The following is a 16,270-nucleotide window of genomic DNA, read 5'->3' on the forward strand; positions in this document are numbered from 1 at the left end:
TGCTGCCTACCACCACTCAGACTGCTATATCAAATCATAGACTTAATTATAAAAACACACAGCAATACGAGCCTTAGGTCATTAATATGGTCAAGTCCGGAAACTATCATTTTATCGAATGGGTGGCATCCATAAGTCTAAATATTGCTGTTACATTGCACAGCCTTTAATGTTATGTCATAATTATGTAAAATTATTGCAAATTAATTACGGTCTTTGTTAGGAAGAAATGGTCTTCGCAACGAGCCAGGCGGCCTAAACTGCTCCATATACCCTGACTGCTTGCACTGAATGCAAGAGAAGTGACACATTTTCCCTAGTTAATATTGCCTGCTAACATGAATTTATTTGAACTAAATATGTAGGTTTAAAAAAAATATACTTGTGTATTGATTTTAAGAAAGGCATTGATGTTTATGGTTAGGTACATTGGTGCAACGACAGTGCTTTTTTCGCGAATGCGCTTGTTAACCTCTCCAGGATAGGTGGCACCAAATCGTCCCACCTACGTAACAGCCAGTGTAATCCCGTGGCGCATTATTCAAAAACCTCAAATCCAAAAACTTCAATTTTTCAAACATATGACTATTTTACACCATTTTAAAGACAAGACTCTCGTTAATCTAACCACACTGTCCGATTTCAAAAAGGCTTTACAACGAAAGCAAAACATTAGATTATGTCAGCAGAGTACCCAGCCAGAAATAATCAGACACCCATTTTTCAAGCTAGCATATAATGTCACATAAACCCAAACCACAGCTAAATGCAGCACTAACCTTTGATCTTCATCAGATGACAACCCTAGGACATTATGTTATACAATACATGCATGTTTTGTTCAATCAAGTTCATATTTATATAAAAAAACAGCTTTTTACATTAGCATGTGACTAGCATGTGACTAGCATTCCCACCGAACACTGCTGGTGAATTTACTAAATTACTCACGATAAACGTTCACAAAGCATAACAATTATTTTAAGAATTATAGATACAGAACTCCTCTATGCACTCGATATGTCCGATTTTAAAATAGCTTTTCGGTGAAAGCACATTTTGCAATATTCCTAGTAGATAGCCCAGCATAACAGGGCTAGTCTCTAGTGGTGTCTCCTAACCAGCCTTGGGCCCCCAGTTGGCCATCCTTAAGAGCGGGTGAGGTGGCGATGACGGGACTGGCTTCCCCTCTCACATCAAAACATACCTGAATACGAGAGGCAGATGGATAGAGAGAGAGCATGATTAAGCCTTGTTTTTTATTATTCTAACACGGTCAGTCATCATAATCATCAGGAGGTGAAATACAAAACTGACCTTGGATCATTAACTCTGGGACTACTCCATCTCTATCTGTATTTCAATGTAAAGCATCTCTTTAATAATACTTCCTGTTGACCTGACCTCTCACCTATGATCATGCTGTGCCCTCTGTCAGCCAGTTCAGATGCTGGAGGGGTTCACCAAAACAGTTGATATAACCTAGAGGATTTAGGGAGAAGGGGAGAGGGATGAAGTGAAGGAGAGAGACAGTTATTGTGTGTGTGGTCTCACCTGGTGTCCACACTAAGTGGCTACAGAGTACTCTATGCTGAAAAACAGACACATGAGGACAAACAATAGAAGATAATGTCATTATTAGACATACAGTTGAAGTCGGAAGTTTACATACACTTAGAACCTCTTTTTCAACCACTCCACAAATGTCTTGTTAACAAAGTATCATTTTGGCAAGTCAGTTAGGATATCTACTTTGTGCAGGACACAAGTAATTTTCCCAACAATTGTTTACAGACAGATTATTTCACTTATAATTCACTGTCACAATTCCAGTGTGTCAGAAGTTTACATACACTAAGTTGACTGTGCCTTTTTAAACAGCTTGTAAAATTCCAGAAAATGTCATGGCTGTAGAAGCTTCTGATAGGCAAATTTACATCATTTGAGTCAATTGGAGGTGTACCTGTGGATGTTTTTCAAGGCCTACCTTCAAACTCTGTGCCTCTTTGCTTGACATCATGGGAACATCAAAATAAATCAGCCAAGACCTCTGAAAAAAAATTGTAGACCTTCACAAGTCTGGTTCATCCTTGGGAGCAATTTCCAAACACCTGAAGGTACCACGTTCATCTGTGCAAACAATAGTACGCAAGTATAAACACCATGGGACCACGCAACAGTCATACCGCTCAGGAAGGAGACGTGTTCTGTCTCCTAGAGATGAACGTACTTTGGTGCGAGAAGTGCAAATCAATCCCAGAACAACAGCAAAGGACCTTGAGAAGATGCTGGAGGAAACGGGTATAAAAGTATCTCTATCCACAGTAAAATGAGTCCTATATCGACATAACCTGAAAGGCCACTCAGCAAGGAAGAAGCCACTGCTCCGAAACCGCCATAAAAAAGCCAGACTACGGTTTGCAACTGCACATGGTGACAAAGATCGTACTTCTTGGAGAAATGTCCTCTAGTCTGATGAAACAAAAATGGAACTGTTTGGCCATAATGACCATCATTAAGTTTGGAGGAAAAAGGGGGAGGCTTGCAAGCCGAAGAACACCATCCCAACCGTGAAGCACAGGGGTGACAGCATCATGTTGTGGGGGTGCTTTGCTGCAGGAGGGACTGGTGCACTTCACAAAATAGATTGCATCATGAGGCAGGAAAATGATGTGGATATATTGAAGCAACATCTCAAGACATCAGTCAGGAAGTTAAAGCTTGGTCGCAAATGGGTCTTCCAAATGGACAATGACCCCAAGCATACTCCAAAGTTGTGTCAAAATGGCTTAAGGACAACAAAGTCAAGGTATTGGAGTGGCCATCACAAAGCCCTGACTTCAATCCTATAGAACATTTGTGGGCAGAACTGAAAAAGCTTGTGCGAGCAAGGAGTCCTACAAACCTGACTCAGTTACACCAGCTCTGTCAGGAGGAATGTGCCAAAATCCACCCAACTTATTGTGGGATGCTTGTGGAAGGCTACCTGAAGCGTTTGACCCAAGTTACACAACAATTTTTAAAGGCAATGCTACCAAATACTAATTGAGTGAATGTAAACTTCAGATGACACTCCCAGGACTCAATGTTACACAATACATGTATGTTTTCTTCGATAAAGTTCATATTTGTATCCAAAAACCCCATTTTACATTGGCGTGATGTTCAGAAAATGTTTTGCCTCCAACACCACCGGTGAATGAGCACATCAATTTACAAAAATACTCATAAACGTTGATAAAATTTACAACAGTTATTGAAAGAATTATAGATACACTTCTCCTTAATGCAACCGCTATGTCAGATTTCAAAATAGCTTTACGGCGAAAGCACATTGTTCAATATTCTGAGTACAGAGCTCAGCCATCAAAGCAAGGTATACAGTTACCCGCAAAGTTCTGGAGTCAACAAAACTCAGAAATAGTATTATAAATCTTCACTTACCTTTGCTGATCTTCATCGGAATGCACTCCCAGAACTCCCACAAGAAATGTTCGTTTTGTTCGATAAACACCATATTTATGTCCAAATACCTCCGTTTTGTTCACGCGTTCAGATCACTATTGCAAAGGCACAATGCGCGAGTGCAAAACCCTAGACAAGAAAGTCAAAAAGTTCCATTACCGTTCGTAGAAACATGTCAAACGACGTTTACAATCAATCCATAGCGTCTATTTTAACCTGTTGGGGATAGGGGGCAGTATTGACACTGCTGGATAAAAAACGTACCCGATTTAATCTGGTTACCACTCCTACCCAGTAACTAGAATATGCATATACTTATTACATATGGATAGAAATACCCTAAAGTTTCTAAAACTGTTTGAATGGTGTCTGTGAGTATAACAGAACTCATTTGGCAGGCAAAAATGTGAGAAGGTTTCATTCAGGAAGTGGCCTGTCTGACAAGGTGTCGTTCTTCTTGTCTCTGTTTATTGAAGAGTGAGGATCTTAGCTGTCCCGTGACACTTCCTACGGCTGCCATAGGGTCTCAGAAGGCGGTAAAAAGCTGAATTGTGGCTTTGCAGGCTCTGGCTGAAAAAAAGTAGCGCGTTTGGGTAGTGGCTGGTTACAGTACTGTGAGACTCAGGCTCGTGCCCGCGTCGACCGAAAGCTTTGTTTACTTTCCTCTGTTTAGCTAAATGGACATTCAGAATATTATCGCTTTTTTACGAGAAAAATGGCATAAAAATGGATTTTAAACAGCGGTTGACATGCTTCGAAGTACGGTAATGGAATATTTAGATTTTTTTTGTCACGAATTGCGCCATGCGCACGACCCTGATTTACCATTTCAGATAGTGTCTGGGACGCACAAACAAAACGCCGCAATTTGGATATAACAATGGATTATTTTGGACCAAACCAACATTTGTTATTGAAGTAGCAGTCCTGGGAGTGCATTCTGACGAAGACAACAAAAGGTAATCAAACTTTTATAATAGTAAATATGATTATGGTGAGTGCTAAACTTGCCGGGTGTCTAAATAGCTAGCCCGTGATGCCTGGGCTATGTACTTAGAATATTGCAAAATGTGCTTTCACCAAAAAGCTATTTTAAAATCGGACATATCGAGTGCATAGAGGAGGTCTGTATCTATAATTCTTAAAATAATTGTTATGCTTTTTGTGAACGTTTATCGTGAGTAATTTAGTAAAATGTTAGCGAATTCCCCGGAAGTTTGCGGGGGGTATGCTAGTTCTGAACGTCACATGCTAACTGTAAAAAGCTGGTTTTTGATATAAATATGAACTTGATTGAACAAAATATGCATGTATTGTATAACATAATGTCCTAGGGTTGTCATCTGATGAAGATCATCAAAGGTTAGTGCTGCATTTAGCTGTCTTCTGGGTTTTTGTGACATTATATGCTAGCTTGAAAAATGGGTGTCTGATTATTTCTGGCTTGGTACTCTGCTGACATAATCTAATGTTTTGCTTTCGTTGTAAAGCCTTTTTGAAATCGGACAGTGTGGTTAGATTAACGAGAGTCTTGTCTTTAAATAGCTGTAAAATAGTCATATGTTTGAGAAATTGAAGTAATAGGATTTTTAAGGTTTTGAAAATCGCGCCACAGGCTTCAACTGGCTGTTACGTAGGTGGGACGAATTCGTCCCCCCTAGCCCATAGAGGTTAACATAAATATTCGATAATATTCCAACTGGACAATAGCGTATTCATTACAAAAATCTCTGAAACTGGAAACACTTATCTCCCTCACTAGCTTTAAGCACCAGCTGTCAGAGCAGCTCACAGATCACTGCACCTGTACATAGCCCATCTATAATTTAGCCCAAACAACTACCACTTCCCCTACTGTTATTTATTTATTTTATTTTGCTCCTTTGCACCCCATTATCTCTATTTCTGCTTTGCACTTTCTTCTACTACAAATCTACCATTCCAGTGTTTTACTTGCTATATTGTATTTACTTTGCCACCATGGACTTTTTTGCCTTTACCTCCCTTATCTCACCTCATTTGCTCACATTGTACATAGACTTATTTTTCTACTGTATTATTGACTGTATATTCGTTTTACTCTGTGTTGTTGAATGTTGTCGAACTGCTTTGCTTTATCTTGGCCAGGTCTGCAATTGTAAATGAGAACTTGTTCTCAACTTGCCTACCTGTTTAAATAAAGGTGAAATAAAAAATAAAAAAAATTAATTACAGAGGAAAAAGCAGGAACGGCGTGCCTGCGTGACCGCACAGTAAACAACTCATTGGCATCAGGCAGTCCACTTGTGGAGTCGGCTCTTAATCTCTTCCCAGTAACAGTAGAAGCATGAAACAACGTTCTAAAGACTGTTGACATCTAGTGGAAGCCCTAGGAAGTGCAAAATTAACCCTAAGTCACTGTATAGGCAATCACTTGAAAAACTACAAACCTCAAATCCAACCAGGAAGTGTGGAAATCTTTCTCAAGTTTTTGCCTGCCATATGAGTTCTGTTATACTCACAGACATCATTCAAACAGTTTTAGAAATGTCAGTGTTTTCTATCCAAATCTACTAATAATATCCATATCCTACCTTCTGAGCCTGAGTAGCAGGCAGTTTACTACGGGCGCGCCTTTCATCCGGACGTCAAAATACTGCCCCCTACCCTAGAGAATTTAAGCCAAACGAACAGAGTTGGCTCAGCTTTTATAGAAAAGTCCGACCTCTTTGTCTATGTGGCAGTTAGCAGATGTGTGCAAACGGGTGGGGGAACACAATATATAAAAGGCGTTTAGCTTGTCTGTGCAGATAGCTGATTTTGCCACAATTGTCTGTCCCTTCCTGCAAGTTTCCACAGATGAGTTCCTGCAGATAGTACAAACGGGATGTCACATACTGTGGTCGCACCCAGCTCTTAACTGTACACCCAGACTTATGACTGAGTCACACGAGACAAGCCTGCATCAGCAAAAAAAAAACACTAGCATATAACAATGGACAATTGTCTAAGTAAAACAGCATAGTATGCCTAAATGTAATTTTTCCACCACAACCCCTGCAACTTATCCAGAACGCAGCAGCCCGCCTGGTTTTCAGCTTTCCCAAGTTTGTCATCCCACTCCTCTCCACACTCCACTGGCTTCCAGTCGAAGCTCACATCCACTACAAGACCATGGTGCTTACCTACGGAACAGAAAGAGGAACTGTCCCTCCCTACCTTCAGGCTATGCTTAAATCCTACACCCCAACCTGAGCACGCCGTTCTGCCACCTCGGGTCTCTCGGCCCTCCGACCCCAAGCTCTCCTCTGTCCTGGCACCCAAATGGTGGAACCTGCTTCCCTCTGAAGCTAAGACAGCAGAGTCCCTGTCCATCTTCCCGAAAACATCTGAAACCCCTACCTCTTCAAACGGTATCTTAAATCATCCTCCTCCATCTGCTAAATGACTAACATTCAAATGTCTCTCTGTCTGCAGGTCCAGAGTGATTCCTGATGGTAGCTACAGACTGAGAAGGACTGACTGACTATAACTACAACCTCTACCAGTGTCTTAACCAGCCACTTCAAACGGGTGTGTGTGACCAACCCTTCAGCGTGGGAGGTGTTAGGACTACTGCCCTGACAGCATGGCCCCAGCGGTGGGCGGTCCGGTGGGCTATACTCCTCCAGAGGGTGGCTGGGGCTGGGCGGTGGTGGTGGGAGCCTTCATCTCTATCGGCTTCTCCTATGCCTTCCCCAAATCCATCACTGTCTTCTTCAAGGAGCTGGAGTCCACCTTTGACGCTACACCCTCACAGGTCTCATGGATCTCCTCTATCATGCTGGCCTGCATGTACGGTGGAGGTGAGTAGCGGGGGCTGGTTGGGGAGGAATCTGATCTCCCCGAAGGGGTTTCTGTTATTCCTCACTGAAATACAGATACTGTCTTTATTAAAAACATAAAAAAATACATCAAAATAGGGAGAGATGAGTGTTGGGGGGGGGGGAGTGAGAGAGAGAGGGCGAGATGGGTGGGAGAGAAGGTGAGAAAGGGTGGAGTGAAAGTCCTCTTCATGCCAAAGTGTGTTATTGGTTCACGGGGCTCCTCATAATGTGCTTTACTTATTTCCCTCATTAAAATTTAAATCAATTTATAACATTTTTGACATGTGTTTTTCTGGATTTTTTTTGTTGTTATTCTGTCTCTCACTGTTCAAATAAACTTACCATTAAAATTATAGACTGATAATTTCTTTGTCAGTGGGCAAACGTACAAAATCAGCAGGGGATCAAATACTTTTCCCCCTCACTGTAATTCCAATATAGCCATGACATTCATGATTTCCTTAACTTCTTATGGGTATGTGGGATGCTACCGTCCCACATCCGGTGAAAATGCAGAGCGACAAATTCAAAAACAGAAATACTCATAAGAATTCATAAAACATACAAGTGTTATACATCAGTTTAAAGATTAACTTCTTGTTAATCTAACCTCAGTGTCAGATTTCAAAAAGGCTTTACGGTGAAAGCACACCATGCGATTATCTGAGGACAGCGCCCAGCACACAGAACATTAGTTACCAGCCACAAAAGTAGTCACAAAAGTCAGAAATAGCGATAAAATTTATCACTTACCTTTGATCTTCGTATGGTTGCACTCACAAGACTCCCAGTTACACAATAAATGTTTGTTTTGTTCGATAAAGTCCCTCTTTATATCCAAAAACCTCCGTTTTTGTTGGCCCGTTTTGTTCAGTAATCCATTGGCTCAAAGGCAGTCACAACGGGCAGACGAAAAATCCAAATAGTACCAGTAAAGTTCGTAGAAACATGCCAAATGATGTTTATAATCAATCAGGTTGTTTTTAGCCTAAATAATCAATAATATTTCAACTGTACAATAGCTTCGTCAATATAAAAGAAAAACAAGAAAGGTGCGCTCTAGGACGTGCGCACCAAACAGGTCTGGGGACTTTCCACTTTGACACAATGCCCACTTTCCCCGAAAGCCGCCCACACCAATGTGTCGGAGGAAACACCGTGCACTGCGGCCGGCCCCCACAGGAGTTGCTAGTGCGCGACGGGACAAGGACATCCCTGCCGGCCTAACGCGGAGGGACGCTGGGCTAATTGTGCACAGACCCATGGGTCTCCCGGTCGTGGCCGGCTGCGACAGAGCCTGGACTCGAACCAGGATCTCTAGTGGCACAGCTAGCACTGTGATGCAGTGCCTTAGACCACTGGGCCACTCAGAAGGCCTTAAATAAATACTTTCATTCACTCCTGGACTACTTGTTCCTAATATTATTCTCTTATCTGTCCCTCTCCTCTCCCTTCCCGTCTCTCCCCCCTTCCCTGTCCTCTTTCATTTTTTCACCCCCCTCCCCTGTCTCTCCAGGACCAATTAGCAGTATCCTGGTGAACCGATATGGCAGTCGACCAATCATGATGCTAGGGGGCTGTCTGTCAGGAAGTGGTTTGATAGCAGCTTCCTTCTGCAACACTGTGCAAGAACTCTACTTCTGTGTCGGAGTCATTGGAGGTACCACCAACCCTGTGTTTGTGTCTGTGGACATTTTTCTAATACCGTAGTTTACTCATCATTGCCTCTCTCCCTCCCTTTCCTCCCCTCCCTCTCTCCCTCCCCTCTCTAGGTCTGGGTCTAGCGTTCAACCTGAACCCGGCGTTGACTATGATTGGTAAATACTTCTATAAGCGTCGTCCTATAGCTAATGGCATCGCCATGGCGGGCAGCCCAGTCTTCCTGTCCACGCTGGCTCCTCTTAACTCCTGGTTCTTTGACCAGTTTGGCTGGAGGGGCTCCTTCCTCATCCTCGGCGGTCTACTGCTGAACTGCTGTGTAGCCGGGTCCTTGATGAGACCGATCGGACCCAAACCTGCCGAACCCCAACTGTCGGAGAACGGGGCGGTGAAGAAGGCAGAGTCTAATCTGACGGTGATGCAGCGTGTCAATGCCGTGATCGACCTGTCGCTGTTTAAACACCGCGGCTTCCTGCTGTATCTCCTTGGCAACGTCATCATGTTCTTTGGCCTGTTCTCTCCCCTCGTCTTCCTCTCCAACTACGCTAAGAGTAAGGACATCAGTAAAGAGAAGGCTGCTCTGCTCCTTTCCATCCTCGCCTTTGTTGACATGTTCGCCCGTCCTTCTATGGGGCTGTTAGCCAACACCCGCTGGGTCCGACCCAGGATACAGTACTTCTTCGCTGCATCCGTGCTCTATAACGGGGTGTGTCACGTCTTGGCGCCGCTGTCCATGGACTATGTAGGCTTCGTGGTGTATGCTGTGTTCTTTGGGTTTGCGTTCGGCTGGCTGTCAGCAGTTCTGTTTGAGACTCTGATGGACCTGGTCGGGGCCCAGAGGTTCTCCTCTGCCGTCGGACTGGTCACCATCGTGGAGTGTGGACCGGTACTGCTGGGACCGCCACTACTCAGTAAGTGTGTGTGTTTGTGAGAGAGAGCCATACTCTACCTATATCACAATGAACAAATGTACCTTATTGTCATGATCAACAAGTCTCTTTCTCTCTCTCCTTCCTCTCTCTCTCCTTCCTCTCTCTCTCCTTCCTCTCTCTCTCCTTCCTCTCTCTCTCCTTCCTCTCTCTCTCCTTCCTCTCTCTCTCCTTCCTCTCTCTCTCCTTCCTCTCTCTCTCCTCCCTCTCTCTCTCCTTCCTCTCTCCTTCCTCTCTCTCTCCTTCCTCTCTCCTTCCTCTCTCTCTCCTTCCTCTCTCCTTCCTCTCTCTCTCCTTCCTCTCTCCTTCCTCTCTCTCTTTCTCTCCTTCCTTTCTCCTTCCTCTCTCTCTCCTTCTCTCTCCTTCCTCTCTCTCTCTCTCTCTCCTTCCTCTCTCTCTCCTTCCTCTCTCGTCTCTCTCATTCTCTCTCTCTCTCGTCCCCCTCTCTTTCAATTCAAGGGGCTTTATTGGCATGGGAAACATATATTAACATTGCCAAAGCAAGTGAGGTAGATAATTCAGTTGTGTATATTATCTCTCTCTCTTCTCTCTTTCCCCCCTCCAGGTCGTTTCTATGACTTCTATGGTGACTACCAGTGGACCTACCTGTGTTGTGGTATCATCCTTATCATCTCCTCAGTCTTCCTCTTCGTAGGGATGGGCATCAACTACAAGCTGTTGGAGAGGGAGAAGGAGGAGGAGAGGCGAGAGACGGAGCGACCCAAGGAGGAGTGCACAGCCATGCTGGAGGGAGAGAAGGAAAGGGGGGAGGAGAGTAGTGAAGCCACACCCATGACAGATGTTTCTAAGATGGACGAAGATACTGTTTAGCAGGGTAGGCAACTAAATTTAGCCGCGGTTTAGGGGCCGAAACATAATTAGAATTATTTGAACACTGTAAATTCACCACAACTAAGCCCAAAAATAGATAACATGATCATTTCATACCTTGATTACATTGAGACACAATCACAAATCTTTATTTTTATTCATGGGAATAGTTGGGAGCACATTTCCTAAATTTAAATAATTTTTAGCTGAATTACTGTATCTTATTATTATTGTTTATTATTATTATTATTACTACTACTATTTCGGGGGGGCCCAAAAAAACACTTTTGGGCTGGTTTTGGCCCGTGGGCCGCATGTTGCCAACCCTGCTATATAGAGACTGACCTGATGTGGACACACACCCTCTGGTTTAGGTACGTTTGGTAAACTGAGCCGAGTCCTCTACAGTAGACAAGCTATAACACAGAGGACTACTCTCTCTGAGCTCACATATCCAGCATCTATCCCAGTTCTTCACACTGTCCTCATACATACCTGACCGGTCATGTCACATCAGTCTTTGTGCTTCCCAGATCCAGTGTGCGGTACGATCAATCGCAGTATTATAGGTGATCAGATTGGTTGATTGATTTGACAGTGTTAAGTAATACCAGGTGTTGTTTTTATAATGTTAATGATTAGTTGAATGTGGAGACTATTGTGATTCTGTAATGATGTAGATTCCTAGTTGAGGAGAACAACGATGTGATTTGAACCTCTACGCTTTTCAGTTTAGCTGAGAAGATTTTTTTTAAGCACTTTGAACATCTTTCTGAAGACAGACACAACCTTTCGTGTGTGTGTGTGGGACTGATCCATATTATCTCTATTCAGACAGACAGGAACACAGATCGGCAGACAGACACAACCTTTCTCGTGTGTGTATAACAGGAACACAGATCGGCAGACACACACAGGTGTTTATTTTAGTCCTGTATCATATCAGCAGATACTGTATCAATATGTCCCAAACTGAACCCTATTCCCTATATAGTGCACTACTTTGGACCAGAGCCCTATTCCCTATATAGTGCACTAAGGTAAAGGGTACTATTTGAGAGGCCCTATGTCTGCAGATACAGTACGAGCATTCATTCAGTAAGTTCTTCCATTCAGAAGTCTTGGGTAATACCAGCTGTCACCAGGAGAGGGCAGTAGAGTCTTTAGGACATTCTGTAGTCTGGGGTAGTACCAGCTGTCACCAGGAGAGGGCAGGAGAGTCTTTAGGACATTCTGTAGTCTGGGGTAGTACCAGCTGTCACCAGGAGAGTGCAGTATAATATTTAGAACATTCTGTAGTCTGGGGTAGTACCAGCTGTCACCAGGAGAGGGCAGGAGAGTCTTTAGAACATTCTGTAGTCTGGGGTAATACCAGCTGTCACCAGGAGAGGGCAGTATAATATTTAGAACATTCTGTAGTCTGGGGTAGTACCAGCTGTCACCAGGAGAGGGCAGGAGAGTCTTTAGAACATTCCGAAGTCTGGGGTAGAGAGGGCAGTAAAGTCTTTAGAACATTCTGTAGTCTGGGGTAGTACCAGCTGTCACCAGGAGAGGGCAGTATAATATTTAGAACATTCTGTAGTCTGGGGTAGAGAGGGCAGTAAAGTCTTTAGGACATTCTGTAGTCTGGGGTAGAGAGGGCAGTAAAGTCTTTAGGACATTCTGTAGTCTGGGGTAGTACCAGCTGTCACCAGGAGAGGGCAGTATAATATTTAGAACATTCTGTAGTCTGGGGTAGAGAGGGCAGTAAAGTCTTTAGGACATTCGGTAGTCTGGGGTAGAGAGGGCAATAAAGTCTTTAGGACATTCTGTAGTCTGGGGTAGAGAGGGCAGTGAAGTCTTTAGGACATTCTGTAGTCTGGGGTAGTACCAGCTGTCACCAGGAGAGGGCAGTATAATATTTAGAACAGTGTTCACGTTTTCTGAGTCAATCACTTTCACAGTCAAAAAGTAAGCTGAGATCTACAGCTCAGATTGTTTTTCCATAAATTGCTTTAAAAATGGAACATTAACCTAATAAAAACAGTTCTGTAGGAATGAGGTTTATGCAGTAGGCCTAATACATTATCACAGCATATTAGCTATATGATTGGCCTGCCAATATTGTTAATCAGACCATATATTTCAAAACTCGAGCTTTGATAACAAAATAGATCAGTTGGTGTAGCACTTGAGGCACTGTGGAGCATAAATTAAAATATTTTGCTTTTTTATTTTACTGCACTGATGGTACCTGCATCTTATGGTCAAGGTGCTTTCAAAACAACTGGGAATTCGAGAAAAATAAAACTAGGTAAAAAAAATGACGTCAGTGAACTTCAGGTTGGAAAGTCGGACCTCTAGAAAGATGCCAGAGTTTCCGACTTGGAATTCCGAGTTAGATGTCCTTCAAAACAAATTTTCCCAGTCGGATCTAAAAAAAAAAACATTCGGAGTTCCCAGTAACGCACTGAAGTCGGAGGCAGAGATTTCCGAGTTCCCAGTTGTTTTGAACACTGCATTAGTCTCAATGGAGGGAGAGAGAGGGCAGCAGAGGGTCCACCTCTCACGGTCCCTGTTCTCTCGTTCCTTTCCTCCGGTGAGACTGACCAGAGATAGTCTCACTCAGTCTTCCACCTGATGGCGAAACTTGAGTCGCACCGCATCTGCCTCATGCTCACATTCATGTTGTTCCTTTGACCAGAGAAAGTGAAGTATTCATTGATATTAAAATAGAGACGACGAGCTGCTAATGATAATAAAACGCAGGGCTATCGATACACTTGGCTACTCATTCATTGCAGCTACAGCGTGAGCGGAAGTATGGAGAAGCGCGTTTTATGTTTTGTAATAGTGTTGAATTAAAAACAGTTTTGACAGTGCTGAATAAACAAACTCAGCAGCTCTTTGCTATATTCTATGACGGTCTCTCTGTAGTCATGATTTTAAAATGTTTTACATTGTATGTAGGCTAGTAGCCTATCAAACTGCTATGGCCAGGGAAGATCTGTAGGCACGGTGATTTGAGTTATCCGATTGGCCAGTGCAGTAGGCAAGCTCAATTTAGCTACAGATCTCCCAGTCTGCCGGTGCGCAGGGCTTCTGAATCAATGCACCTACCAACAACCGTGTAACACGAATAAAAAAGGAGAGCGAGCCTTTATCGTCTTTTCTACAGACATGTTTGATGATTGACTAGGAATACCTTGAAGATCGACCAGTCAGCGACCGGTGCTTTAGGACATTCAGAAGTCTGGGGGAGTACCGGCTGTCACCAGGAGAGGGCAGTATAATATTTAGAACATTCTGTAGTCTGGGGGAGTACCGGCTGTCACCAGGAGAGGGCAGTATAATATTTAGAACATTCAGAAGTCTGGGGTAGTACCAGCTGTCACCAGGAGAGGGCAGTATAATATTTAGAACATTCTGTAGTCTGGGGGAGTACCGGCTGTCACCAGGAGAGGGCAGTATAATATTTAGAACATTCTGTAGTCTGGGGTAGAGAGGGCAGTAGAGTCTTTAGAACATTCTGTAATCTGGGGTAGTACCAGCTGTCACCAGGAGAGGGCAGGAGAGTCTTTAGGACATTAGAACCTTCTCTCTGGGTTAGGTTGCTCAGGGGACAAAGATTTATCCTCAATAATTTTTCAGATTTTTGTCATTTCACTCCATCGATCAGCTCTCCACATTGAAATGTTTTTAAAAACAGAATTAAACAATGTTTGTAACACTTGTGACATGATTACTTTAGCATTTCTTGTTCTCAGTCTTCCATGATATTGTGATGCAGCCTTTCTTTACTGTGTGTGTGATGTCATGTTTAAAGGAAGTGTTTCATCATGTTTTTCCTATTTGATTGGTGGTAATGAAGGAACTGTGTTTCTGCTTCAGTTGTAGTATGCAATAGCTAGCTATTATCTGGGGCTTAATGAGGGATTTGGGCCCTGTTCAGATCCACTCAAACACTGCCTTGCTGACTCCCCTCCCTTCCTTCCTGTCACTTTGTGAGGAAGGATGAGGTACATATTTGAACTGAAGGAATATAAAGCTACTGTGGCTTGTGATGTCATGAGGTGAACCCTGATTGTAAAAAGACACCTGGAAGGTTGACAGGATTTAACAAGTCATACTCTTCCAGCAGTGTGGAGGAGTTTTGGTTCTTGTGATCAATGTTCACTTAAATTTGCTCAGCGCCTAAATGATTTTAAGGTCTGCTTAGCACAAACTTGAATGTTGTGAAAATTTTGTGCAACTTCCGGCGCGTTTACTGTGTAAACTGAGGCTCTACCGGCTTTAAGTTACAGTTTCAGACAGTGGTCAAGTAGGCTGTGGCTATTTGATCATAACGTAGGCCTACCAGAGTGGCCTACCATCAAAACAATGGACAAAATGAATGCATCCCATAACATTTGAAAATATCTGTTGTATCATTCAGCCCAGAGTAGCAGCCAATGTGTGGTTTGTGTAGAGTACGGGCTGAGTGGTGTGTAATAGTTCCTATTACGGTGGGTTCTGCCTACAACATCTCTTGCATAGTTAGTTTTGCATACTAAGTCTTGCATAGTTAGTTTTGTTTTGGTACATAGAAAGCGGTTAATATTTCATTGATTCTATCACAATTCCCACAGTAAAGGGAAACTTTGAGTGTTAATTACAGGGAGAAAACTCTAGGAAGTTGAGTGAAGTTCAATCTTCATCTTAGACGGAACATTGCTGGTGATTTTTATAGTTGAACGTCTCCGCAGCACAACAGATTGACCTCTAGAGTTTGGAGAACAGTAGAAAACATGACATTTCACTGGAAAGAAAACATGACTGTGTAAAAATAACAAACAATGCAGTGCTACTTTTTATGGGGAGGAAATGAATAAACCATTTTAAACACAACGCTGTCTCACGGTGTGTGTCAATACAAAACCATGTGTGTTTCTGATTTAATAAAGTCTATCGATATAAAAATACAGCAGACGTGATATAGAACTCAGATTTTATTACAATATAAAGTGGCATCACCGATAGTAAAACGAGCTTCATGTTCTTCTGTTTCAACTACTGGACATAGTGACCTTTCCACTCAGAACATAGAACTGATCTGACACACACACACACACACAGTGCCTTCGGAAAGTATTCAGACCCCTTGACTTTTTCCATATTTTGTTATGTTAGACTTATTCTAAAATGGATTACATTTTTTTAAATCCTCAGCAATCTACACACAATACCCCATAATGACGAAGCGAAAATAGGTATTTAGACATTTTTGCAAATGTATTAATAATAAAGAACAGAAATACCTTATTTACAGAAGTATTCAGACCCTTTGCTATGAGACTTGAAATTGAGCTCGGGTGCATCCTGCTTCCATTGATCATCCTTAAGATGTCTCTACAACTTGATTGGACTCCACCTGTGTTAAATTCAGACAGTTTGCGCTGTTCTGTGAAGGGAGTAGTACACAGCGTTGTACGAGATCTTCAGTTTCTTGGCAATTTCTCACATGGAATAGCCTTAATTTCTCAGAACAAGAATAGACTGATGAGTTTCAGAAGAAAGTTATTT

General features: G+C 42.8%; 1 protein-coding gene across 3 annotated transcripts in view; it reads left to right on the top strand.

Moving 5' to 3' along the window:
* Positions 1-15,595, top strand: part of LOC106566331 (monocarboxylate transporter 1) — a 40,275-nt gene extending 24,680 nt beyond the window's left edge. For all 3 annotated transcript variants that reach the window (XM_045692803.2, XM_082959765.1, XM_045692804.2), the window contains 4 exons: positions 6,922-7,289; positions 8,827-8,970; positions 9,083-9,880; positions 10,464-15,595. In XM_045692803.2, coding sequence (XP_045548759.1) covers positions 7,073-7,289; positions 8,827-8,970; positions 9,083-9,880; positions 10,464-10,729 — 1,425 coding nt within the window. In that variant the 5' untranslated portion in view covers positions 6,922-7,072 and the 3' untranslated portion in view covers positions 10,730-15,595. The remainder of the gene's footprint in view (positions 1-6,921; positions 7,290-8,826; positions 8,971-9,082; positions 9,881-10,463) is intronic.
* Positions 15,596-16,270: the final 675 nt, after the last annotated feature.

This window comes from Salmo salar, chromosome 13 (assembly GCF_965601325.2).
Source record: "Salmo salar chromosome 13, fSalSal1, whole genome shotgun sequence".
Lineage (NCBI taxonomy): Eukaryota > Metazoa > Chordata > Actinopteri > Salmoniformes > Salmonidae > Salmo > Salmo salar.